At 40.8% G+C, this 26,357-nt stretch overlaps 1 protein-coding gene across 2 annotated transcripts in view; it reads left to right on the top strand.

Moving 5' to 3' along the window:
• The first annotated feature begins 10,180 nt into the window (after positions 1–10,180).
• The window catches only part of MAP3K15 (mitogen-activated protein kinase kinase kinase 15), an 80,986-nt gene continuing 64,809 nt past the window's right edge, over positions 10,181–26,357 (top strand). Inside the window, exon 1 of one of the 2 annotated variants that reach the window (XM_014875830.2) lies at positions 10,181–10,505. In XM_014875830.2, coding sequence (XP_014731316.1) covers positions 10,181–10,505 — 325 coding nt within the window. Of the gene's footprint in view, positions 10,506–10,682; positions 11,228–26,357 lie in introns of those variants that run through there. The other variant, XM_014875831.2, reaches the window with a different exon arrangement.

The following is a 26,357-nucleotide window of genomic DNA, read 5'->3' as shown; positions in this document are numbered from 1 at the left end:
GAGCTGACTGGCCTGAGGAATTAGGTTGTGTGTGACCCGGCCCATTCACTCCCAGCTTCTGCAGCTGCTTCCCTCTCCTGAGCTGTAGCCTGCCCACTCCAGCCATTCCCTGCCTTTGGAAAATTACCAGCTTCTTCAGGTCACCACACATGAAGGTGAGAGGGTGCCAGCACCCTGGAAAAGACCAACTGAGGAAGCAAAAGACGCCGTTTAAATGGCGTCAGGAAGCTGCGGTGCCGTGTGGTGCCAGGGAATGAGCGGCCTCGGTGCCACCCGGGAATGGCCCTGGGCCATCCCCACCTCTGCTTCCTGCTCAGGGAACAAAGGTTATTGCATCCACCCCACACACTGCTGTTTGGCGTTCTCTCTTTCAATGAAGATGATTTCCAATCAAACTTTTAGAGGTAGTGAGTGTAAACCACAGGCAGCCTCAGGGAGAGACACTTGAGAGACTTCTTTATGCTGCCTCAGCCTTTTCTTGAGCCAGTGATGCAGCTGAGTTCCCCTTGAAGTGCTCACAGTTCCACTATTGAACAGTGTGAGGGGCTGCAGCACAAACAGCTGAACTAACAGAATGGCTTAATGCTCCTGAGAACTTTTATTTAAAATATTAGAAATTAAATCATGTTTTTAAATGTGTTAGCATTGTAGGATGAAAAATTTAAGATGCAAATTAATTTTATTGAATTGTTACCCTACGAACTGGAGTGATTAGTATATTTTAGCAATATAATTAACTATAATTCTAGACAAATCACTAAATTCATGAGAATTATTGTCCTGACACAATGTAAAGGTTACAATAGAGAGGCAGGGCCTACCAATCTCTCTCAGCCCCCTCAGATAAGTAGACTTTGACCTCTGTTATCTTCCTTCTTTTCATGTAGGAAAAGCAACTGGAGAATGTAGCTGATGATAATCACAGGAAAACAAAATTGGCATTTATCAGTATGATCTTAAAACGTCTAATAGGCTGTTTCTCAGAGGAGAAAACTTGAAAATTAGAACACCAAAGCAAATTAGATAAGAATGAGCAGACTTCAAAACCAGTTTTGAATGTCAGGACATTAAAGAAACATCTGTTCTTGAAACTGTCTTGGTAAAACCCCTTCACTTCACTGAGTCCAGACCCAGCTTTTTCATTTGGCATGGGACATCATATTCCTCAGTACAGCAAGCCCTTCCCTGTGTCCTTCATCCCAGCCACTCAACAGCAAACATCCTTTTAGCAAAGGGGCCCATCTGGCTGCTCTTCACCTCCTCGGGTAACAGCGATTGAAGAGTTTGGGGTTTTGTGAAGGCACTACTTGGGCTTATGTCAGAGCTAGTGAAAATTAAGCTGGGCAGTTGTCCCTGCCACAGGACGACCCATTACCTATGGGTTTATCCCCTTCTGGGGATGATTTTCATTGCAAAGGGCACACCAAGTAAAGGAGAAAGCTCAATCACACAATGTGTGTACCATGCTCTTTCTCCTAGCACAGACCAAACAGAGAACAGCTAATGAAAGATAAGTAGAAAAGAAAGTGCACCTGTATGGAAAATGCTACTGCTAGATAATTTGGTTGCTCTGGATTCAAGGAGCCAGATCTACTGATCTCAGCCAAATTTACTGTTGGAAGTACAGATTCAGCTATTTAGCAAATAAAAGTGCTAGGAAGGGGGAGACGTGATGTAAATGTTGAGACTCCCGCAAAACCAGTGCTGAAGAAATTAATGTTTGGCGTGTTTCTTGTGAGAGGTAGAGGTTTTTTGTGCTGTGATTACACAGTTGTGCCTGGTATGCCACTGATCTCAGGGGAATGGAAAACTGATGCTCTAACCTGAAGAACCTGCTCACCTCAGAAATAAGCTCTGTAAGCTGTGCTTGGGGAGCTCTTAACACAAGAAGGATATCACATTACTGCAATAACTACAGGCTTCAATATTGGACTCGATCTAATTGAGATATATTAAAGTCAATAAGGCTGATTCCGTCTAAGTGTTGATTCCAAGCTTCTAGATGTCACCAGTGTGCTCTCTCCAGCTGAGTGCAAGTCTGGGGTAAGCCTGAATTCTCCTATCCTCATTTCACTCACCTTCTGTGTGCCCTGACTCAGGCCTCATTCTTCCTCAGCCTTCCCCTGCAAAATTATAAAAAGCAGCAATCTCAGACTCTAAATTTCCTCTTGTCCCAAATCTGACACCTTCCTCATGTCCCAGTACCCCTGTGACTCAGAGAAGAGCGACTGCCCACCTAAGGGCACAGCCCACAACCTCTGCCTAAATGAAGGTGGTGATGCTGCTCAGGTAAACTGGTTGCCTTCTGCAGGCTCTGGCTGGCATCATTTTGTAGGCTGGACCAAGGTGTTGCTGTGCCTCTGTTAAACAGAAAGCCAGTGGGACTCTCCTCATGTTGTTTTCACACTGCAGCAGTGTGTGTGCCATATGGAAATCTGAAAGCTGTTGGTCTTTCCATTTGGGGATTTAAAAAATAGTATCTGATGTTTGTCCTAGTGCCTGTGTGTGCCAAAGTACTAACCTGATTTTCTACTTCTTTGATGCTGTTTGAATAGCTGAGAACTCTCCAGAGCAATACTGAAATGATTCACAGTTTTACAATTGGATTTAAATTTTTGAAGAAACAAGGCTGTTAGGTAACAAAAAAGATACCTTTTACTACTGCTTCTGGAAATCTTACTGCTATCAGCAATAGAACTCTTTTCCTCAAATAGCTGTTACTTGGAATTTCCCAAATAAAAAGAAGAGGTAGATGTTTCCATTACAAGGTTATTAGCAAAGAATGTATTGCTTCCTAAAAAAAAAGGTCAGGAATGCTCATTGCTTTCTAGATGTGTTGGATTAGAACAGGAAGCAGGTTATTATTTAACTTGCTTTTTACTGTGAAGTGCAGGAAGAAATTCTTTGGCATTTTGACAGAAATGTGATTTGACACAGTGATGGGCTGAAGGTCTTGCTTATGGCATTTTAAAACTTTTCTGGAATGATTCCTATCATTCTGGCAGATAGATGTCTGAAAAGGGACTGCATTTGAGTGACAATGTGTCTGACCATTAAATTTTCTAACTGTACAGCAGTGACGTGTTATTTGGCAGCAACTTTAATAGTCTCGAGCATGGGACACTGCTCTAGCAAAGAATAAACGGAATACAAATTGACAAAGCAGAGAAGACAAAGTGTCTGGCATCACACGTAGGTCTCACTGTGTAACCAGGAGAGCTTCAGGACCAGACTGCTGAGTGTTACACACATTTGGATTCTACTATTAAAAATATTGAGAACTCCACCTAGCCAAGCCCAAATATTAAAGTCAGACCCAATGCTAATGACTTTACACCTTCAGAGCATGAGCAACATGCAAGCTGAGAAAATAGTTGCCAGAAATTTCAAGACAGGCTGATGTTGCTCTCAGTCTTGCTAGGTGCCTTAGCTATGCTCCTACATATTACTGCCTGCTTCTCCCATGACTGTTCACACAGCTACTTCATGAAGGTGAATTACTTAATAGTACTTTTTTGTATCAACATAATAGATAAGATTTTTTATTTGTCATTATAAAGCAGTTCTTGCCTCCTCAGAACTCCTTTGCTATTCACAGTCCCAACTGGTAACAGCAAAACCATTGTGATGACAAATACTTAAAATGTTTTCAAACAGCACTGAAAGCTTTGCTTTTGTGAAGCTTCTAAGCCCCATGTATCCTCATGTCAATGTCAATAAAAATAAACCACATATTCTAGTCCTCTCTATTGTTTTTACAATAGGAGTGACCTGGTTGTCTTCCCTGCTACAGACACAATTTTGTAGGGCTTTCATTAATCAGAAGACACAACTGCTTGACTGGAATAAAAATTAACGGTCAGGTAGTCTTTACCATGAATGTTTCCTCAGTGAGAAACAACTTGAGACCAGCTAAAACTGACAATATTTTCATAAAATGGTATGAGCCATGACACATAAAGAAGTCAAGATACTTTGATGAAGCTGAAAACAAAAAAAATTTATCAGTCCTGGTAAGACTATTTAATCTTCTGCCCATGCAAACATTTTAAACCAGACCTCTTGAAACTGCTGCTTGTAAGCAGCTTCTTCTTATTCCCTAGGGAAATGTGTATTTCCCACCCTCAGGACCTGCTGGTTTGGAGAGGACTGCAGAGGAGAAAACATTCATCGTGCCAAGATGCTGTATGAGTGGAGAAATCTAGGACTTATATTGTTATTTATTAATATCTTGTACTTGAATGCAAATATTGAGAAATTTATAGACAACCAGGTGAAGACTCCAGCCTCCTAAGCCAAAAGTTTTCTTTTTCCCTAGGTTTTCTTGAGGTTTTCTCTAACATTTGTCATCTTAGTAAGGGTTCAGAAATTTCAAAGTCCAAGGGAGGTCCTTTCTGAATGGGGGCCTGGCTTGGTTTTCTCCCATCTGAAATATAAACTAGAAGTTATATGAAATATGTTGAAAACTGGTTGACTAATTGATTAAAAACTGTATTTTAGAGAACTTGAGTTAACTTCTGGCTCTAAGCTGGCTGTTTGCTCCTTAGTTCATGAACTGAGTGAGAAAGTCGAGAGAGCCACAGGTACCTAAATCAGAAAAAATTTTTATAAATGCAGACTTTATAAATGCATGTGCCCAAGTCTTGCATCATTGATACAATGGAACTGTCTGATAGAAAGAAATGCCAACCATCAGATGTACAAAAAGTGGGAGTTCTGCTTTGATAGAGATTCAGGAAATGTTGAGTGGGTTTTTATTCCTTCACTTTTCTATGTTATTTACTGGTGGTCTGTTGGTTTGGTTTATTATTTCAAATGCAGGCATTCCTCTCTAAGTGAAATGCTGGTTTTATGGAAGCTATTGAGAATACCTGCATACTTTTTTACTTCTACTTTGTTTTCTTTAGTCATCCCTGCTCCCAAAGTACACAAAATCCAAAGGCAAGAATTTTTTATTAGGGTGCCAGATGTACCAAAAACTAAAGAAGATTAGGAATTTGGAGTCAAAGCCAATTTTGAATTGGTCACACTTTTCTCTGTGTGCATATGAGCACACAAGGTGTGTCTATAAAGTTATTTTTCTCCAAGGCAGGTGGAGAGCAAAGAAAGAGAACAATCCCCCTTTGACTAACCTTGTCTGTCACACAGGTTGTCACTCTGTCCTTCACTTGCTAGGGGTGGTGAGGAGCAGATGCTGTGTACAACATTCTTCTCTGCAAAGCTGGGAGTCTGAACAGAAAGCTGTGCTAGGGATTATATTCCTAGACCCAGCAGTCACTTTCTTTGCCTTCATTCTTTATCAGGCCAAATGAGTTTGTGAGGTCTCACACTGTCCACTGAAGTAAAAAGCAAGAGGAATCCCTGAGATCTTTGAACCCAGTTCTAGTGATAATCTGATGGCCAAGGTGTTATGACTTCACATGACTCTGACACATCCAAGTTTCCCCCTTGCAAAAGAGGTGTGTTTTTCTGCAAGTCAACTTTTAAAGCTTTATGGCATTTTTAAGTCATCTTCATTAAGTTTTTCTTCAAGAATTATCCCTGTTGCTTAGATTCCATTTATACAGAGTTAGTATTTTTAATCTGACTTTTGAACAAATCTAAGCAGTTTATTAGGGAGAATTATTCTTGAGGAGGATTCACATAATTTTATTTAAAAGCAAGTAAAGTTTCTGCATAATGACTTGGAAAATATCTGGATTCATACAGACAGTCTGGATTCATACTTCAGAAAAAAAACTTCCTGTTCAGTAAAGAAATCAACTCTTCCTTGTCATCACATGACAGCAGTATCTCTAGGATTACCTGGAGACCTGCTCACTGTGACTGAAAATAAATGGGGTAGCACACTAGCAGCAGTAACACCAAAAGATCCACTAACAAAATGTTTGCTTGGAATAGTTTAAACACCACAAATTGCTTTATCTTGTGGAGAGTTGGTACAGTGGCTTGCCAGGAAACAATCTGAACATCCAAATATTTTCCCTAATGCCTGATATTCACAATATATATAAAAAAAATTCTCACATCTAGGATATAGAATTCAGGATTTTTGGATGCATGTTCATGCAAGGCAACTGTTACCCTGCCAGAGCTCCTTGGAGAAGTCCAGGATGCTGTTGCTTGCCTGAGCTGTGGCTCTCTCCCTGGGACACAAGGGCAGGGGAGATGTAGCCATGGCTAAAGATGTGCCCATAACTGAGGTGCTCAGTGCCAAGAGCCTGTGGAGGTGCACAGGCACCTCTGCACCAGGTGTGATGGACACTGTGCTGGTGGGCATCCTTCAGCAAATACTGCCAGGGCATGGCCAGGTGGATTTGCACCTCAGTGCAACAGCTCAAATCTGCAGGTTCTCCATGGACCTCAATGTCTTCTGGTTTATTTGCTATTTACCTGAGCCAAGAGAGTTTGGCTTTCCCTGATGCTGCATAAAATGGGAGGAGCCTCTTTATAGGTGAAAATGTCAGAGAGCAATGAAATTGCAGATTGACGTTTATGATAGTTCTAGTCTGTGTTTTCTTTAAAAAAAAAAAAAGGAAGCTGTAGCTGTAGATACATTTGGGGAAAGGTGACACATTTGCCTGTGGAGTCAAACTTAATGTAAATTTACAGTTTGAAATTTCCTTCACAGGTTGAACTGAAAGTTTTTAACACTGGGGGAAAAAGGAAGAGTGGGTTACTCCCCTTAGCCCAGTTATGCTGCTCAGGGATTTACAAAATTAAAAAAAAATAAAAAAATAAAGGTGGTTTCAAGGACATCTATTTTCTTTGCCAAAGTGGTAATTAATATTCTGCACTAAGTGGATTTGACAGGTGTAAAGTGCTGACTGAGAAAATTGTGCCGTCATCTTTACAGTTCTGTAAAAGAGCAAATGTTGACTTCACAAATTGTGCTTGGTAGGCTGGGTTCTATGTAAAGGCAGAAAGTCTTGGAAAGTGATATAGAAGCTGAATATTTGCTTCTGGCCTGGACTTTTAAATGGGTAGCTCTAGGAGCAAAGTGGCTCTTTTTATAACCTCATTACTGGACCACTTTTCCAAAAAGAGGAAAGAGTATTGCATTACTCACCTTTTTTCCTTCTACATTTAACACTTTTTGGTTTGCACAGAAACAGTTCAAATACCCCAAAGTCTGAATCTCCTATTTATTCTCACTCAGGCGACTTGCAAGAGCTGAAGATACTGTTGCTCAGTGGAAATGTCAGGCATGCTAGAACTAAGCCACAGATTCTAAAGACAGTCACAGTCTATAAAACAAAGCTTTTTCATTTAAAAATGGTCCTTGTTTCTAGCTTGAAAGAAAGAATATAAACTCTGAACAAGTTGCATCAGGTTAAACTACGGAAAATAAATGATAGATTGCTAGGAAAAATGTCCAAGGAATAATGAGGATTGTTTAAAAGACAAAATTAAGACAAGGGGAAAATATTCTTTTCTTACTTATCATCATGTAAAATATCTACTATCACTCTCTTTCAACACCAAGAGACAGACCTCTCAAGTAATTTTAAGAAGTAGCAAATTATAAAAACTACAAAATGAAACCTGAAGACATGTGTTAGACCCACAACAACCTAAATTTCTATAATCTCTGTAAGGCACAAAAGACTTGTTTACTATGCCTCAATAGCATCCCATTAAGCAATCCCAGCCTATTTGTTGAAAATTGACACTAAAACAATTTTCAAGGTTACAGAAAGCACCACACCATGCAAATATTGTTCTAAACACATTGAATTGCAATTTCATTTTCTTGCATATTAGTTGCTAAAAGCCTGAGAATGTTCTTGAATAAGAGGAAGCTTTCCTTGCAAATAATCCCTTAACTTTGACAGCACTGTACTTTTCAGTTTTAATAACAGCTATTCAACCAACTTTTTTATAATTCAAAAAGTACAAAGTGGGATTGGTATTGGGGAGGATCATAAACTTATGTGCTAGTGTTTTTTATTGATGGAAGGCTCAGTGTGCACACTGACTATCTTCTAAATGGGGACTTCGATTTTTCTCCTATTATATCAGGTAATTGGTGCATTACTGGATCAAGGCTAATAGACTTGGTGTGTCATACAATAGCTTACTCTTGCTATTCCTCTTTACTCAAAGAGGAAATCTGCCAGGAATGGGGGGGATCTCTGGTGGCCATGTCATTCCTCCAAAGTCTAATATTCTAGTGCTTCTGTCAAAAAAGCACCTACACATGCCTAACCTGTGGACCAAGTCCAAAGGTTTATTTGCCCCAAACTTTCCAAAATGAGAACTAGGTTTGTCTATTAAATAATTTATCCACATTCTCTCTGAAATCCTTATGAGCCACTAAGTAAACATGAATACTGCAGAGCTTATGCTATCCATGTATTGGAGTGTTTCTTAGAAATACTGGCTACTGCAATTCTTATCAACAATCCCTGGTGTCACAGAGATCAAATCCCTGGGTTTATTTTAGCTTGAGCTGCGTTACCTGGACAGGGACTTTGAACAAAGAAATCCCCTTCAGTCTGTGCACAAGATCTTCACGTGCCAAATGTGCACCTCTTGATCCAATAGAAATTTATGGTCTGGGAATCTTCCAACACCTCACTGGATTCTTCATCCATGTGCACATGGATAGGCCATTAACTGCTCTTATCTTCTGGCTTGGTGCAACCTTGGGATCCTCTTTTTTGTTACTAGGTACCAAGGTCTCAGCCCTTATCTGGAAGTATCTGGTCTTTCTCTGTTTCCTCCCCTGCTGAGCCAGCCATGCTGACAAAGGGAGCTCATTTCCAGTTCACCTATAATGCTTTGTGCAGGGCCTATTCATGCTAAGTTGTAAGCAAGTTACAATTAAACTTAAGCCTATGCATTTCTCATATTCTATAGGTAAATTAATTTTAATCCCAAACAGAAAGACACCTAGAGAGGAAAATACCATGCTGTAAGCCTTTGATTGTTGCTTTTGTTGTATTACTTCATTGAAAGGATGGTGAGGCATTGTAATAGGCTGTCCAGGGTAGTGGTTGAGTCACTATCCCTGGAGGTGTTCACATGTGGGTGTGGGGATATGGTTTAGTGCTGAACATGGTGGTGCTGCGTTAACAGTTGGACTCCATGACCTTAGAGGTCTTTTCCAACCTCAACAGTTCTCTGTTTCTATGATTACAGCATGGCGTAAAATCATTGTCTCTGGTAGCCACACAATCTTCACACTGCAGCAAAAGGCGAAGACACCTTTTGTTTAAAGCTACATCTGTCACCATGAGTGGAAAATAAAATGAAAAAGCTTTCCAGATAGGTTTACACTTCAAACACAAGTTTGCAGGAGGACTGTGCTTTTCCACCGTTCCCTTGATCAACTAGTTGGTTGTGCTCTCTGCAGGGCGACTTTTGACAGCTGCGGTACAAGGCTGAGATACGAAGTTATCCAGGCACATGCACCAGTGCCTGGACCAGTAGCTGTGCCAAACCCCAGGCTGCCATCACCAGTGTAGTTAATAAGAAAAATGTGTTAGAAAATAAAAAATAATTTTGTTCTTATAAAGAAGCCAGGAATTGCTATAGAGTTACAAGAAGCTTATTTTGTCATAATCGTGGGAAATTATTAAAAAAAGAGAAGGAAGTTAAAGATGAGCTATTACCCAAACTTCTGACACAGTTTAAATGTGGTCAAAGTCGTGTGAACTACTGGACAGGGGACTCAGTAGGGGAGAAGCTGCGCTGGAGCAGCGGGAAGACAAACGGGCAGCAGCTGCCTTCGCTCCACGGGCAGCGGAGCCGCGGGCGGTGCGCGGGGGCGCTGCTGGCGGCGAGGGGCGGGCAGGGCGAGTGATAAACGGGGCGCGATCGCCCCGACGGCGCCGCTCCCTCTCAGAGCCGCTGAGGTCGCGGACAGGAGCGGGCGCATTGCCCCGGGAAGGCACGGCGGGGTGGAGCCGGACTCCGCGCTGGGCTCTCCGGGCTGTCTCGGTCGGGGAGGGCGGTGCCCCAGCTGAGCTGAGCCCCGCTCCGTGCCGGCCGCCTTCAACTCGCCTCGTCCCGTCCCCGTGCCCGCCCGGGAACGAAGAGAAGCGCGGGCAGAAGGGCCGGCAGGAGGAGGGAGGGAGTCGCCTCGCCGCGGGGTTTGCCCAGCTGTTCGCGATGGGACGCGGCCCCGCCTGAGCACCTGCTGGCAGCCCCCGACCCCTCATCCCTCGACGCCGCTATGGAGAGCCCCGCGGGCGGCAGCGCGGCCGCCGAGCCGGTGCCCCCCGGAGCAGAGCCGGAGCCGGCGGCCGGGGGCCCGGCGGAGGCGGCGGAGGCCGAGGTGGGCTCGGCAGCCCCGGCAGCCCCGCGGCCGCGCTGCCTGCGGGCCGTGTACGTGCTGAACGACCCGCCCAAGGCGGGCGCCGGGGCACGGAGCCCCGAGGCCGGGGCGCGACAGTGCCTGCTGCGGGCCTGCGAGGCCGAGGGAGCCCAGCTCAGCACCGTCAACTTCGGCGAGCTGGACTTCGGCGAGACGGCGGTGCTGGACGCGTTCTACGACGCGGGTGAGCGGGCTGGGCTGAGGCGGAACGGGGGGCGGGGGCTGAAGAGCGAGCCTGCCCCGCGCCGCCTGCCCGGGTCGTGCGGGGACACGGCCGGCAGGGACGGGGAGCGCTCCGTGAACGGGGCGCTGGAGAAGACGGGAAGCGGGGCTCTTGGCAAGGGGTGTGGGGACAGGGAGATGGGTGCGAAGGGATCCTCGTGTAATGCGTCCAGCACAGGGAGCAGGAGAAGGTGAGAGGAAGATTTTGAGGCTCAGAGTAGCCCGTTGAGTCGCCACGGTGCGTTGCTCCAGCAGGACCGTGGATCCTACAGTACCAGCCCAGTCTTAAGGAATAGCAGAGCTCCTCCTGGGCTGCTTCGATGAGAGCCCTCTTCCAGTTCCCAGCCTGATGGGGAGCTTAGAGCGGGACACACCAGGCTCTGATCTGGCTCGGCCAGAGGCTTCATGTTCACCACTCTCACTCCAGACTGAACAGTGATATTGGCTTGTATGTGAACAAAGCGATCCTGTATTGCTCTGAACAAGTCCTGAGGAGGACTTGTGGATATTTCCCACCCTGTTCAGCGTCCAGCTGGTGACAGGTGTCTGTCTGATGGCTCAAAAGAAAGCTGCTGTCCCTTCTCCACTCAAAATCACCTGGCTGGTTTGGCACTATGGGAGAGAGCTGTGAGCTTTTTGAGCTCTGGAATCCTCTGAGCCAATAGGTACTATAAACTAATCAAGGTGAGTATGTGGACATTTTGCTGGCATACTGATAGACGTTTTTTCTTCTATCTGTATGAGCCAGCATAAGGAAATGCCGGAAATTCACAGACTCCAAAGATGGAAAGTACACTTTAAGTCCATGTTGAGGTTCGTCTTTTATAAGAACTTTTTTTTACTCATGAGATGGGTTAAAGACTATTTCTTAAAACTTTAGTCTTATTTTAAATTCTCATGTGATTTTGAGTCCATTTCATCCCAAAAAGCCAACCAAATATTGAGGAACCTCACATCCTTTTTTGTCTGTTTTTTTTTCCCCCCGTCAGAGTTTTTTTGTTATGTCTCTGCTAGCAAGGTTGACAAGTATGTAATATATTCTTTGTGTGTCTTAGTACACAAACACAACCTAGCAATCTCTCTTATAGCCCTTCTGAAGGTAAGCATAATAATGTACTCATCAACACAAAATTATTCCTCCATTTCTACTAACAGTGCTATTAATGTATTAGACACACACCTGCTGTGCATTGCACTGAGAGTCTGAAACAGCTATTTAAAAGGGATTCTTAAATTACTGCATTCTGAAGTGAATGTCTCTTCTCTAGGAATGTGCCCTAAATTTTGAATATGCAGACTTTTGATTCAAGTCATCTTGTTGGACCAAGATAATTTTATCACTAATACCACTTTTAATAGTAAAGTGCTTTTTTACTGGACACACCTTCAACACTCTTATATCCATTTTCTTTTAATTTAAAACTAATTGGATGAGATTGTTAAAAATAGACTTTTTGTGGATTTCTTTCCAGTAGCAACAATTTGAGATCAGCCATGGGGACAACCATGATTAGTTTGTGTAATGTATGCCTGGATTGCTGGCATCTATTCAGTTCTTAAGAAGAACACCATTAAGAATAAGTTTTAATGTGAACGCTCCTATGGCTCATGATGAACTTTGTGTAAGGAAGTTCCTGTGTGTTCACTTTAAAAAGAAAAACATCTAAAGAAGTTTTATTGCTGCCTGGGTAAGATATTAAGCAGGTGTTTCCCATAATGAAGATATCTCTTACAGTGTATGTTTACTTTCTGTAGCTGAGGGGCAGAACCTTGAAAAGCAATTACTCTTGCTTTGTGGTGGGGTCTCTAAGAGATGCTTGCCTGTTGCCATCTCTTGGTTTACTAGTGGAACCTTAACCATCTACTAATGCTTAATGACTGAGCAGCAAAGACCAAAAGAGCATCTCATTGTGAGTAGTATTGATGGCTCTTTGTTAAAAATGTTATCCATGAGCCTTTTTCCCTGACTATACCTGAAATTGTAGCCTTTACTCGGCTATTAGACAACCCCCTTCAAAGCAAATTTATTTACCTTACTCAGTATGAATCTATAAGTACCTTTTGTGACAAAATCAGCAAACTTCAGTGCAATGAAAAACCTAAACAGAAACCTCTTTCCTGTCTACAGGCAGGTTTTCTGGTAGATGGTTTCTCAGTAGAACTCTGAGAAAAGTGCTGCAAACCCACTTAAATTCCATAATCAGAGTATATGTGTTTTTCCTTGAGTGTAGTCATTACTGACTTCCCATCATTTGAAATCTTATCATGAATGGAAGCATGACTTAATGCCTTTAGTTAGGTACTGCGGACCTGCAGGTAATGCAGGATGACCCTGATCTTAAGAAATCAGCTTTCTAAGGTGCTGCTTTGCTAAAGGAGAACTACAGCACTTAATGAAAGCAAACTTACAAGTCATGAAATAAGAACTTGGTAAAAGAAATCTAAGATTTCTTTGCTCAGTGGTGCTAGAAACAAGCTGTCAGCAAAATAATTTGTTTTTCAAAAATGGGCAATGATATCTACCTAATAGAGGAGCAACAAGTAGGGTTGCATGCATTGACAGTATCTCTGGGAAGAAAGAAAGGTAATATTTTTCGACTAAAACTGGGCACAGGGCAGTAGTGTGAAGCTTTTTTGCAGAAAATAAAATCAATTTTCCTTAGGAACAGTGAGCCTAGGAGCTAACTGAAAATTTTCAGAATTCTTCAGAATCATCCCATGAAGGAAATCAAACTATAGGCACTGTAGTGCATTCATAAACAGCTTGAGAGACATAGTGAAAAGGTGAGTGTGACTTGGCTATAGTGATGTTTCAGGTAGAATGATTCATAGCTGCAAAGGATCTTTCTGTTCTGGATGTGCTAAGAAAGCAAACATAATGTCAAAGTCAAATGTCTGACCTGTACCTCTGGAAGGGTGATGTTAGAAACAATGTAGCTTTTCCTTGTCTATTCAAAACTTTATCAAATCTTAGTTCCTGAAGTGCCAGGCAATAAGGTTTGGCTACAGTGTTAAGTGAAGGAGTGTACAAAGTACAGTTTTACAGGTTTTGCATGTTCCCGTTTTGGTTTTTGAAATCCTGTCTCTGTAGCTGATCATGGTTTTCCCTCATGAGGGATGTGCATCAATCTGTTTTGAGGCTTGGAATAGTTCTTTGACCATTTGACCACAGCATTTAGAAATTATACAGTCAGCAGGATGAAAATCAGCTGAAAGGAAGACAAGCTAGAGAGAAAATGGTGTACTGAGAAATAGAGCTAAATGCTGACCTGAGATAAATGAGTATTCCTCTGACAATCCAGGAACCTGTCAGATAATTTGTGAGTATAGGGGAATATTCTGAAGTCTATTTCTGCTGTTTTGCTATATATGAACTTCTCTAATCAATATCCTGTGTAATAAGGCAGCCCCAAAATGCACGATCTGACACCTGTCTCTGCAAACTTGTCTTCATCCAGAGCCAAGACTTGGCAGTGAGCCCAAACAGAGACTGAAACATGGATCCTCCTTACTTCTGTACCCTAGTTGAACCACTTTTAACCCTAATTTCTTGTCCCTGGAAGTCTTTTTCTTCACGTTATGCTGTGAAAGGGGAAGGAGGAAATACATTTGCTGGATCCTACTTTTCAGGCTCTGGCACCTGTTGGGGAATCATTGTTGCCTGTCCCCCAGCTGCCTGCCCTGAAACCCTCTGCCCTCGGAAGGCCAGCGTCCCCACTTCAGACCTGGCAGGGATTCTTCACCTTCTTTAGCCTGCAGGCTGAGTGTATTGGGTGCAGTAAACACTTGTCACTGCTTTAGGATAATATACAGTGTGATAAACACTGCAGCTTAGCTGGCGGCACAGCTTCCCTTGCTGGCTCTGCCACAGAGAGTGCAGTCTCTGACAGGAATGACGTTTGAGGGCAATAACTTCTTAAACAAACTTCATCATATCTTCCTGCTGAAGTTTATCTTTGCCTCTGGGTGTGACAGTGAGTAGTGGTGGAGTTAAGGGTTACTGCTCTGATGCTTACTTCAGCAGGCAGGGTTTGCTGTTTTTCTGAGGAATACTTAAAATCTTTTCTTTCCTTTATTTTCCCATGCAGGTTACTCAATGGCTAGGGATGCATTTGCTTTAAATCTCAAGAGATATATATACCGCAGAATAAAAAAGTACAAAGAGAAGCAAACCAACCATCTTCAGAACAGAAGGTGGTGGATGAGAGGCTGGGCTGGATATTGTGCTGCTTTAGTAAAATGCCAGAGCTGTTGGGATCTGATCTTTCATCTCTGTGTACTGCTGCACACCTAGATCGACTTCAGGTGTCTCCTGAAGCAAAGCTCTGCATTGTGACATCAAGCCAAATATTCTGACAACAAAACCCTTTAATATACCAGTATTGTAGTCCTTTTGTATTTAAGTCTGTGAGGCTGGTGTTAAATGGCAGTAACAAGCCTGGTAAAATCCAATAAGTCTGTATGTTACTGTCATAAATCAGTTTAGGTTGGCAGAGACCTTAAAGAGATTGGTCTTCTTAGTTATGAAGACCAATTATTGTCACATGGCCCTTGAAAACACTGCAGTTAAGAAGGTTTTGGTTTCATCTATTTTTTAAAATAAAACTTGCAACATTTTCTGGAATTCTTTGTATCAGTGAATGTTGTTGTGATAAAGCTTTTTTTTTTCCTATGGTAGGAGGAAAGAACTGTGCTGGTTGTGCATACCAGTCTGCAAATTCTAAAGGTTACTCTTTTTTTTTAAGAATTATATGCAAACATATTTTTCATATAGTTCCTAAGTTGCTCTGAAGGAATTTACAATGCTGTTTGACTGTGAGATGTTGGCAAGCAGATCTCCAGTTCTGCCTTTTTGCATTTCAAGTTGACTTTCAGTGAGTCCCAGCCACTCATCTCCTTTGCAGTGATTGCATGCTTGCTCAGTCTTGCTGTGCTGTGTGTAGCATATTCTTTCTTCATAGGTTTAGGAATTGTTTCTCTTAGACCTGAAGTCACAAAATTAGGTCAAAGAAAAATAAAGGACATGTTTGCTTATGTGGGCTAATTACATTGCTTTAATTTCCATCCTTCCATAAAATAGACAAATTATAGTAGATATGTGGTAGCTTCTATTATGTTCTGCAGTCATGCTCCTCTTTTATCAGTGTAATCATACCCTGCTCTTTTAATTGTTAAATTACACTTGCACATGCTAGTTAAAAAGTAACTAATGTTCCTGGTTTACCTTGAGGTAAAGCTCTTCTGACTTGTAAGGACATGTGCAAAACCTAGTCAAGAACTCAAGATGTTCTGGTTTCCTCAGGATGGTCTTGGGTCAGAGTAGTCAAGAGAAGGCTTTTAGCCAGGAACAAGAAGTAAGATACAGTAGTTATGTGCATGATTATTATTTGATTTATTGCTAATTCAGTGTCCAAATACTGCTGTAATTCAGTATATAAATAACTCTGTCATCTATTAAAACAAATAATAGTGCATTAGGTTCATGGTCTCTCCAGTTATGAGCTTCAGTGAGACCCCCTTGCTTTCTAAACTCAGAGAAGTTTAGATGTGGCTAGGTCCACTTAGTCTCAGATTTGGTCAACAATTTATGTCTAAAGGCTTATAATATAAGCAGGTTTGGCTAGAAAAATACAGTCTTTAGCCTTGGAGAGTTCACCATTCCAAAGCAGAAAAGCACCTATATAGCTGCTTTTGGATTTTATCTCCATGTGTGGCTGGATCTTAGTGTTTTTTGCTCACTGTCAAAAAGTCAATGTTTCCCATCTTTAGGCTGCAAGCTTCCATGCCGGGAGGGGGCTCCATCCTGGAAGCTGCTTACAGCACATGGAGACCAGCTGGCCCAGCCTTTGCCAGCATTTTATACCCTTATGCAGGCAACGTGCACCAAAGTCAATCCTGAACATCTTGGCTCCCCCATCTCTGTGCATTAATTATGCATTCAGACAGTTCCTCCTGCAGTACTCACCTGGTGTTCCAATCCATCATGGACTGCAAAAAGGGGGAGGGTGTGGGGCTGTGTGTGGAGGTCACACGCAGTGACACCACTATCTTTTGTCAGCATCACAAGCCTCAAATTCAAACTCTGACTGCAAACCTGTATTCTGGAGATACTTAGGGTATGCTGATGCTTCCATGGACGTGGAGGAGAAGCTGCAAAGGAGTTATGGGGCTAAAATTTGGCAGTTGAGATGGATGTAGTGTCTTGCTTAGGAAGACCTCAATATGGTTTGCCACTTGCAGGTGAAATCTGTGAACACAGTAGGCTCTGGTTGCGATGCACTTCACGAGGGCTGTGAATTGCTTTAGCCTCAGGCTACCTTTGAACAGCAACACGGGTGCCTGAGGCTGAGCCAAGAGAGGGCTTGCAGCTGTTGCTTTATCCTGTGCCCTGGCACAGGCTGGATATAAACAGCGTAGCTCCTGTCTCGCTGAGGTCAGGGGGATTCAAGAGGCAGCCAATGGGTCAAAAGTGTCTTACAGTATAATTTCACCCCACATTTCTTTCAGAAGTGCTGCAAATACCTTCACCTTTTCCTGGGAAGTTGGGCTGGTTATAGAAACATGTCAGGAGCAAAAATTGCATCACTGTAGTCTGCAAGGAGAAGACATGAATTCTGACACAAGTCCTGGATTGCTGTGTCATAGGAAACAACTCAAGCTTTTTTTATCCTTCATAGTACTCAGCCTGATGAGGTCAATGATTCTGTTGTGGTGTTCAAGGTGGTAGAATTGGAACTTCTCAGATACTCTTTGGTAATGCTTCAGAGCATTTAAAGTTTTGTCTAAGTCAGTAGTTCAACAGCTGTTATGTCTTGGAGTTCAAAGCCCAGTGGGATTCACAACTTTAAGACATGTACCCCAACTTTTATTATATTGAAGGTATATGATCCCAGCCTTGGTTAGCATAATCTTTCTCTAACTGCAGTGGGGTCTGATGACAGGCAGAAATCTGAAATGTAATGAAACAGTAATGACAATGTTAGGACTATATCCCTAGCCTTCTGCTGATGTGGGATAGTGCAGCTAAATCCATCAGTAAGGGAAGTACTCCAGTTTATCACAGCAGAACTTGGGCACATATAGCTGTGCGTATTCTAGTATATACTGCTTCTATGCTTAAATTGTTTTAAAAGTCTTTAATATCTTTTTAAAGCAAAATACAAGGAGAATAATCTTGAAGTGCTTTTTAAATCCTGTTTCAGTATAACCTTTTTTCATTTTGTGTCATGTTATGGAGGGGAATGTGTCTGGATTCTTTGCATTTTGTGAGCTTTTTTTCTGTTCAGAAAAACAAGCCTTTGGACACAGAACTGTAGCTCAGCCACAGGTGGTCGGTGGTCGAAGGCCTCTCAACAATTTGAAAAGTATTTATCATATGATAAGTGTTTATCACATGATTTCTAGAGCTTTTGAAGTGTATGCCAAAAATGCATTAGTTCTGGAAAACAAACAAACTTCCATGTAAATCAGCATGATAATGAGCTTCTTTAAAATTTTTCAGTTTCCTGGTGCTGGCAGTGTTTTCCATGAATAGTGGTACTTTGATGCCTCCAGGCAAATCAAAACCAGTGATAGATTCTATGAAACTGATTGTGGGAAAAATAACAGGAAAGTTACTTCTTTAAACTTGGAGTAGTGAATTATTTGCCACTTGATTGCTGTCCTTTCTCCGTCCTTCCCTTTAAATTTGCTACAACTATTTAGTAGCTAGATCAGCCACAAGAAACTGTGCTGAATCAAGTGTCTTTGCCTTAGTCACAGAAGCTGCAGGTGTTTTTCTATTGCAGAAAAATATCTGCCCGTAATAATTTCACTCAGCTGAAGACTAGCTGCATTAACTCTTCTGTTGCTGCCTTTCATTCACAGACGCTGAAGAAAGAAATTTCTTTCTGCTCATTTGTGTATTAAGGGAGACATTCATTGGTAGTTTTCCCTTTGCTTGGAGAGTGACAAGGTGAAACTGGGGTTGGGAAATGGTAAATGAAAACAAGGCTGTATTCTGTCTATGTGTTGCTTTCTAACAGTACTAGACCAGTCATTGCTGTTGTGCTAATCTTAGTAGATAATAAAAATTTGCAGGAGAAAAGCTAATGTTTACAATGGTGTTGCTGTTTGGTACTGGGCTGCCTTGCTTAGCAGAGTTTGTGGGCACAATCCTGTTTCACACAGTGTCAGCTTTTATCAGCATCAGCTCTGCCTTCTATGGAACTGAGATACTTTCAGATATTTTCTTTGCCAATGAATGTTTGGTATGCTTCAGTCTTTTTAAAACCAAGTTTAAACCAAAAGTTTGAAAAGAGGACATGATTACCAAGCTTAAAGCCAGGCACTGTTTTTACTACTGTTGTTTATGGGGCTTAAGATAACTGACAAGTTATGGGTTGTTGTCAGTTGGAGAAGTATTCCAATCAGAATGAAGTCTGAAAATGGTTGAGATGGATTTCTTATTTTCTTGACACTAGAATTGTGGAACTGATAAACTTAGCTTTTTGCTTATTATAATAACAAAACTAAGTAAGTAAGGTAAGTCTTCATATTGTTTTGGGAAAACCAGAAACTGCCTTGACTTTCTGGCTTGTGATCAAGTAAAAAAAAAAAGCTTGATTATTTTTTGTTATTTTTTTTTACCTTTTAGTGCCCCTTCAGATTCTTGGTTTTGCAGTAGTGCCTCTGTGATGGTATAATACAAATTCTGAGAAGAATAACAAGCTGATTTCCATAAGCTTGGGAATTTTGGAAAATTTTAAAGATGAATATTCAGAATTTAGCATCTTAAATCTAAACTTTCTTGCATACTTTTACCATGACAAGGTACAGATTAGCCTGGGGATGTTGGTGGATGAGAAACTTGACGTGGCTCAGCACCCCACTGGCCATCCAATGCAGCATGGCCAGCAGGGAGAGGGAAGGGATTCTCTCCCTCTGCTTGATGAGACCCCACCTGCAGCTCTGGGGGCTCTGACATAGGAGGGGTGTGGACATGCTGAGACTGTGAATATGATCAGAGAGCTGCAACACCTCTCCCAGGAAGACAGAGTGAGTGCTGGGGCTCTTTAGTCTGGAGAAGAAAATGCTCTGGGGAGACTTTATAGCACCTTGCAGTACCTAAAGGGGGCTACAAGAGAGCTGGAGAGGGACCTTTTACAAAGGCCTGTAGTGATAGGGCAAGGGGGAATGGCTTTAAGATGAAAGAGGGCTGATTTAGATTACTGTAAGGATAGTAAGACACTGAAACAGGTTATGCAGAGAGGTTGTGGCTACCCCATTCCTGGAATTGTTCAAAGCCAGTCTGGACAGGGCTTTGAGCAACGTGGTTTAGTGGAAGGTGTCTCTGCCCATGTCAGAGGGGTTGAAACTGGATGATCTTTAAGGTCCCTGCCAACCTAAACCATTCCATATTTTTGAGGTGACACAGCCTGCTACATGCTGGAGACCATGTTCAGGGGTTTGTTGTAAAATCACAATTTCTTGTGATTCATTTTGTCTGAATTACCATTTGGAAATATTAATATTCCTCTGACTCTAGAGATCTTAGGGAATAGGTTCCCCTGTGATAACAGTCTGTGTTTGTGCTTAATATTCTCTATCTACATGCTGGAAGTGTGCTGTATATATGGGATTGTTAAAGACTAAGTAGATAATGGCCATGACTCTAGAAAGACCGGCTTCTACTAAAATTCTAGATTTCATAGATATCTACATAGTGTCTTGAAATAGTTTTCTCTCATTTTTTAATGGAATCTGCCCATTTTTTAGATTATAACGTTGAGTGCTACATAAGGATTTTTTCAGTAGCACATGCAGTTTTTTAGACTGGCACATAAAGCTTGTACTGTTTACAGGAAAGATAAAAATAGCAGAGCGAATCCACATCTGCCCAGCATCTGGAATATTGTATCAAGGACTCTGTATCTGTATGTGAGTGCAATGGCTCATAGATGATGCCCTGGCTTTATTTAAACTTTATCTGCATTTGCACTTTAATAATACTGCCTTTCTTCAATTAACATTTTTTCTGTACATGACTTACTGTTCTGTATGTAGATCCTGTATGACAGTATAGGAGTCTATCAACATAAACAGAAAATCTATAATATAGTTATGAAGTGGGATACCCCATTTTGGTACATAAAAATTCCCAGTGCTAATGATGGAGATGTCTCTTGATATTTTTTTTAAGAAACATATTTGGGAAAAAATAAGAGATTCAGTCTTAGAAAGTCTAACTTTTTTTATATGCTATATTTTTAAATAAAGAAAGGTATAAAGGTCTTAGTTTAAACCAGACTTATGAGCTTTAGTGTACTGAAATATTTTTTCTATTTTAGTTCATTGTATTTTGATTATTTTTCTTATTATATTTCTTTGATAAGAAGATAAAGATCAGCATAATTTTACTTCTCTATTTTTTTTTATATATGTGGTTGGCTGGTGTGTGACTGTGGGAGATGTGCAGATTTAGCAGATTTTTTATGCTCCTCAGCCAAGGTATTCAACATTAAATGATGGGTGACTCTCAAATGGTTTAGTTTGGATAAATGTCTGAAAGGTTGAAGCTTATCTAACCTCCCTGGCCTAAAAATTGATTTGACTGCAGTTAGGGAGAAAGGGACAACGTTCCTTGTTGAATATCATACTCCCTTTAATTTAATTTATGCCAGGTTACCCAGTTATGTAACTTTTTTTTTTTTCTGTACTTCATTCCCTTTGATAGCCCAGTGTAGGAAGTGCAGAGGTGCAGGAAAATTTAAATAAAGTTCACTTTTCTCACTCCACATACCCACCACCCTCCAATGACAGACAAGGTTCAAATTAGGTTCAGGCTTGGGGTGTTTTTTCTGCATGCTCTCAATGGCTGGCTCCACTCTAGTGCACTGCAGTGGAAATGGTGTCCTGTGAGCCTTGGCATGCTGCTAGTGCAGCAGGCAAGTGTGAACTGCCTGCTTTCAATTTACTCTGCTATTTCTTTTCTTCTCTGATACTGAAGAGGGCAGAAAAATGTCCTGTAGTATTTGCAGGTTCTTCGGCTGGCAGAAAAAAATTAGGAAATAGTGTTATTCATAATGACTCAGCATAGTGAAAAGTATGTATGATGTGAGACATTTGTCATTATGTCTGTCTAGCATCTATATCAAAATTTCTAATATACTCAGAGTATATAAACAGGGAAAATTATTGAACAGATGTTTTCAGATCATCTGTGGCTGAAAAGTGGTTTTTTAAGTGTTATGGATACATAGATTTAAAGCAAGAAATAGCAACTTCTGGAATCTTCATTTGTCTAACATCTGTGAATAAAAAAAGACACAAATGTGGATTATTTAAATACTCTGAGAAGCTTAAAATGCTGCTTCTTTACTATTAACTTGTGTATAAAGGTTGAATGAAAAATGGAAATACCTATCTTTTTGAGGTAGGAATGAGGCATACTGGTTGTTCTGTAGATGCTTAGCTGTTCTGCAGGTGGAAGACTGCAGATACTGAATCAAAGACTATTCAAGTTCAACTCCTACTAAGGTACAATAGGATGATAGAAATATTGTAATAAGGTACAATAGGATGATAAAAATGAATCACTGAGGTAAAATATTAGGAGTTTTCTTCTCTCTGAAGGCATTTGGTTTGTTACAAAGTACCTTTAAAATGAGTGCTCTGTTTTTCAAAGTCACTGTTTCTGTTTCAGCAGGGTATTTTTTTTTCCTTCTGAAACTCAGAATCTTAATAACTGCACCATCAACAAGTCCATCTCTGAAATCCCAGTTTATGTGACTGGGCTAGCATCACACAGCAGCTGTGGGGCAGGAAGAAGCAGGTATGGAATTCAGTTTCACAGGCAAGCATTCAGTTTAAGCCATGGCTTAAGCCATGATAATGCCCTTTTTATTCCTGCAGTGTTGTCTGTCATGGTGTCATTGCTCAACTCAGCAGCCACTGAGGCTGATGGGACCTGCTGTGTTCCCCACGTACCCCTCAGTCACTGGTTTGCTGTGAGCTGTTCCCATGGGGTAATCCCAGCAGGCAGCTAAACACCACACACTCACTCCCTCCCTCACCAGCAGGGCTGGAGAGAAAACTGTAAAAGTGAAACAACCCGTGGATTGGGAAGGTTGGGTCACTGCTGCACTTGCACTGCTTCTTGTAAGGCTTCTCCTCCAGTGGTTCCTGCTATAAAGTTTTTATGACATGCAACTCAAATCGTGGTTGTAACCATATAAAGGTGTATCTGTTAAAATCTGCATCCCTGCTCCTTTTGGGCCAGATCATAGGGTTTAAAATGGCCATAAAAAAAAAAGAAAATTTACTCTATCTCAGCACAGCCGTGTTTAAAAAATTTCATTATAATGTTAAGATTCTTCAGTATATTTTAACCATAGTTAGGTAGCCAGTCTATCTATCTATCTATCTATCTATCTATCTATCTATCTATCTATCTATCTTTTTATCAGTCTGTGATAGAGTATTTCACATTATATATAAAGGAAGGACTGTTTATCCTTGTAGTGATTAATAGTTGAAACTTGTAGTAATTAATAGTTTTTGCTTTTTACACTGTGCATGGTCAAGTGGTGGATGTCAACCTGAAATAGCAAATTGCTTTGTCTTTTTCCCATTTTACTTCTGAGGGGTGCATGTTTACAAGGTTTAAATAGCAGTAATTTTAAATGTAAGTACTTTGTTTTGGAACTCATGAAATATGATTATAATTCAGTGCAGATGTTTATAAGAGGTGTGTATCATCGTAGTGTAGAGTCAGAATTGGATTTTTTAGATACAGATGCAAATGTCTTTTGTTCTACGATATGTAAAAAGTGAGTTTTCATGAAATTAAATTTTTAACCTTTATTTCTTTTAATTGTTGTCTAGTTTAACAGTTTCTTAAATTACTTTTCCAGGACGATAGTGTGAAGCTGGTGGCTGACACCACTCCCAGGACTGATTAGCTACAGTGACAGAGCTTCTATCTGCTACTGTGCTAGCACTGACTTAGCCAGAAATCGCCAAGTTAAATATAGGTTGATGGATAAGGAGAGAACAGGATGATAAGAGAGAGACTCTAAGACAGTGGATCATGTGAAAGAAGTAGGAGTTGCAGGCAGCCAGAAGCATTCATCTGCCTGAGCCACAAAACCACTGAAAAGGCTAAGATGAAAGCAATGAAATCTCTCTCAATTCCTAACCTGGGAGCTTGAACAGTGTAATTTTACAAAGAAATGATATAAATATTGATCTCCTGTGCATGTCACAACTTTTGTAATTCATTTATTACCAGTGTGTAGATCTTGGCAGGATCCATCTGATATGATTGTGATTGGTTACTAAAGATCTGCAACTGAGGTCCAGAAATGGGTACATTTTTACAATCCTTCTTCAAGGAAGGGAGGCTATGTAAAGGGGTCTGTGCTGTGTGGGTTTCCAGAGGCTGTGTGTGGACATTATCTTTTTGACTTTGACCTCTCACACTACTGTGAGTTAACTCCCTCAGGCTTGAGGGTGTGTTGTTTCTGGGACCTCACAAGCTATGGTATGAAAGGAAAAAAGATTAAATAAAATAGAAGGTAAAGTCTATTACTAGCTTGTATATGAATGACTGTCTTGCAGGGAAATGTAATGCTTATATCTGGCTTGAAGATATTTTTTCTGAAAATTTAGGTCATGTATAAACTTCATCCATAGGCTAGGAAGTTATAGTCAATGCTTCAATGTAATTAAACAGTCAGGTTATATGAGTGCAAGTAAAGACACTGGGCTGAGATAGTACAGGCAAGAACACCTCTTAAGGAACAGTCATCCCCACAGTTGTATAATAATGAGTGCCAAAACAAACAACTGTAAACTGGGACTCAAGCAAGAGTTAGGTGTTTGAGAGATCCCTGGAAAACTCAGGTGAGGGTTTGAATTGTGACAGTCCTTCCTCTCTCACAGGTAGAGAGAATGTGAATAAAGTGCTGATGACAAGATCTATAGCCCTTCTCCATTGGCCATTTTGTTGGTTAACTGGTGGGAGCATGTCCAGGGAAAGATCTGCTGAGATTCTATAATTCTTGACTGAAATGCCTTAATGGTTAATGAATCCTTCAAAGCAGAGCTGTGAGGCTCTGTGGAAGGGGTGTCGTGGCACTGAACACCTTCAGTGTGGGTGGTTGCAGTTGCTTGGACTCCTCTCATAGGTAGTGGAGAGAAATGGGCACCTCTGGGCTGCAGTTCATCTCCTGAAGGAGGCTTCTAACAGCTCAGAGAAATGGGCCTCTAAAAGTGCTTTTCTATGATAATTATGATGATGATTAATATATACATGTTTGTTTTTAAAAGATTTTTTTATAGTGGTGTGAGGTTTAGTTAATTAAATAGATTATTTAACTATGATTTTTTTTTATTTTGAGTTTGGTGGGGTTTTTTGTAATTGTTGTATGTATGTAACCACTTTATTGTGGTTTTTTTGTTTTGTTTTGTTTTGTTTTTTTCTGCCAGAGTCAGGATTAAAAATTTGAGATGGTATTTCATGTTCGGACTCAGGTGTTTGTTAGTTCTTATTTGTGTTACAGTGAGTGCTGCAGCACTTTTAGCTAACAAGCTAAAAATGGCAATGTATTTTTTTCATTACAGGGTTTTTTAAGCCTAAACTGTCTAATTAAGAACAGACACTTAAATTGTTTTTACTTTTTACCTAATTGAGACTTGCAACGCAGAATTTTCTAATTACAAAAGTACCACTTAGACTCATGAAGAAGATGAAGAAGAAAGAAACTTTTGCCCTAAAATCTCCATCTTGCTTTTTATACATTGCTACATTTTAAAACCTCAAATTCTTACTTTTTCACCATGTGATATCACACACTTCTATTCAAACTACACACACATGATTTTAGTTCTGCTATTCAATTTTGTAAGCTTTTTCCACAGCTTCAGGTCAAAAGCAGTATTTTCTTGAGGGTCAGTGCCTGTCAGCTCAGAAAGTCTAAAGTTCTCAATACCCAGGGTTCCAACACTTTTCCTCTTCTGTGCTGACAGTGAAGGCAGTGATGAAGGCTCATCTCCCTCGTGACTCTGCTGATAACTTCACTTTGGAGCGAGCAGAATTTCATGAGGCTAAGAGGAGTTACTTCCACACAGTCTCACCCATCTGACAAATTTCTGGTTTGGTGCTTGATAGCAGTAAGTGTTCTTAATTTGGCATGAGTGGCCAGAAAAATGAGTTCTCCAATACAGTCTCAAAATGACTTGAGTTGGTTTTAATTAAATCTCTTAAAAAGATAAAAGAAACAAACAAAACCCAACAACCTGAAGCAAAGACTGGCAGAGTTAAAAAGAACTGAAAGCAAAGCTTGGTCATGGAAAATATTAAGCAATGTCTAAGTCTAGTCATGCACTGTTTACAGTGAATTATATATTTCCTAACTTCTGCAATTTAATATTTCAGGAAGAGTTCTTTGAGGATTAGTTCTTTGTTTCCTTCTTTCCCTAAACTGCCAACTGTAAAAAAAAAAAAAAAAAAAAATTATTCTATCTTCTGAGAGAGGTTATTTTCAGTTGTTTCCAATCATACAATATTTTTCTTCTTCATACTCGTGCAAAAGCATTAAAAACACATTCCGAGCTTGGATGCCCTCTGTATTACATTAACTGCATTACTTTTCTTCTCGTGCCAGTTCTGTGGGTGCTGATTGTAGTCTGATTTGGCAGAGGCTGAAAGACTCTCCCTGAAGATCAGTTAAAAAAATAATAAGCATAGGCATGTTCTTGGCACAATTTTTGCTTTTCTAGATCAGTAGAATTGCCCTGTTATTTTAATACAGCATCTTGCCCTGTTTGAAAC

The sequence above is a fragment of the Sturnus vulgaris genome, chromosome 2 (genome assembly GCF_052056855.1).
Source record: "Sturnus vulgaris isolate bStuVul1 chromosome 2, bStuVul1.hap1, whole genome shotgun sequence".
NCBI classification, from domain to species: domain Eukaryota; kingdom Metazoa; phylum Chordata; class Aves; order Passeriformes; family Sturnidae; genus Sturnus; species Sturnus vulgaris.
This window is presented reverse-complemented; position numbering and strand designations above follow the sequence as displayed.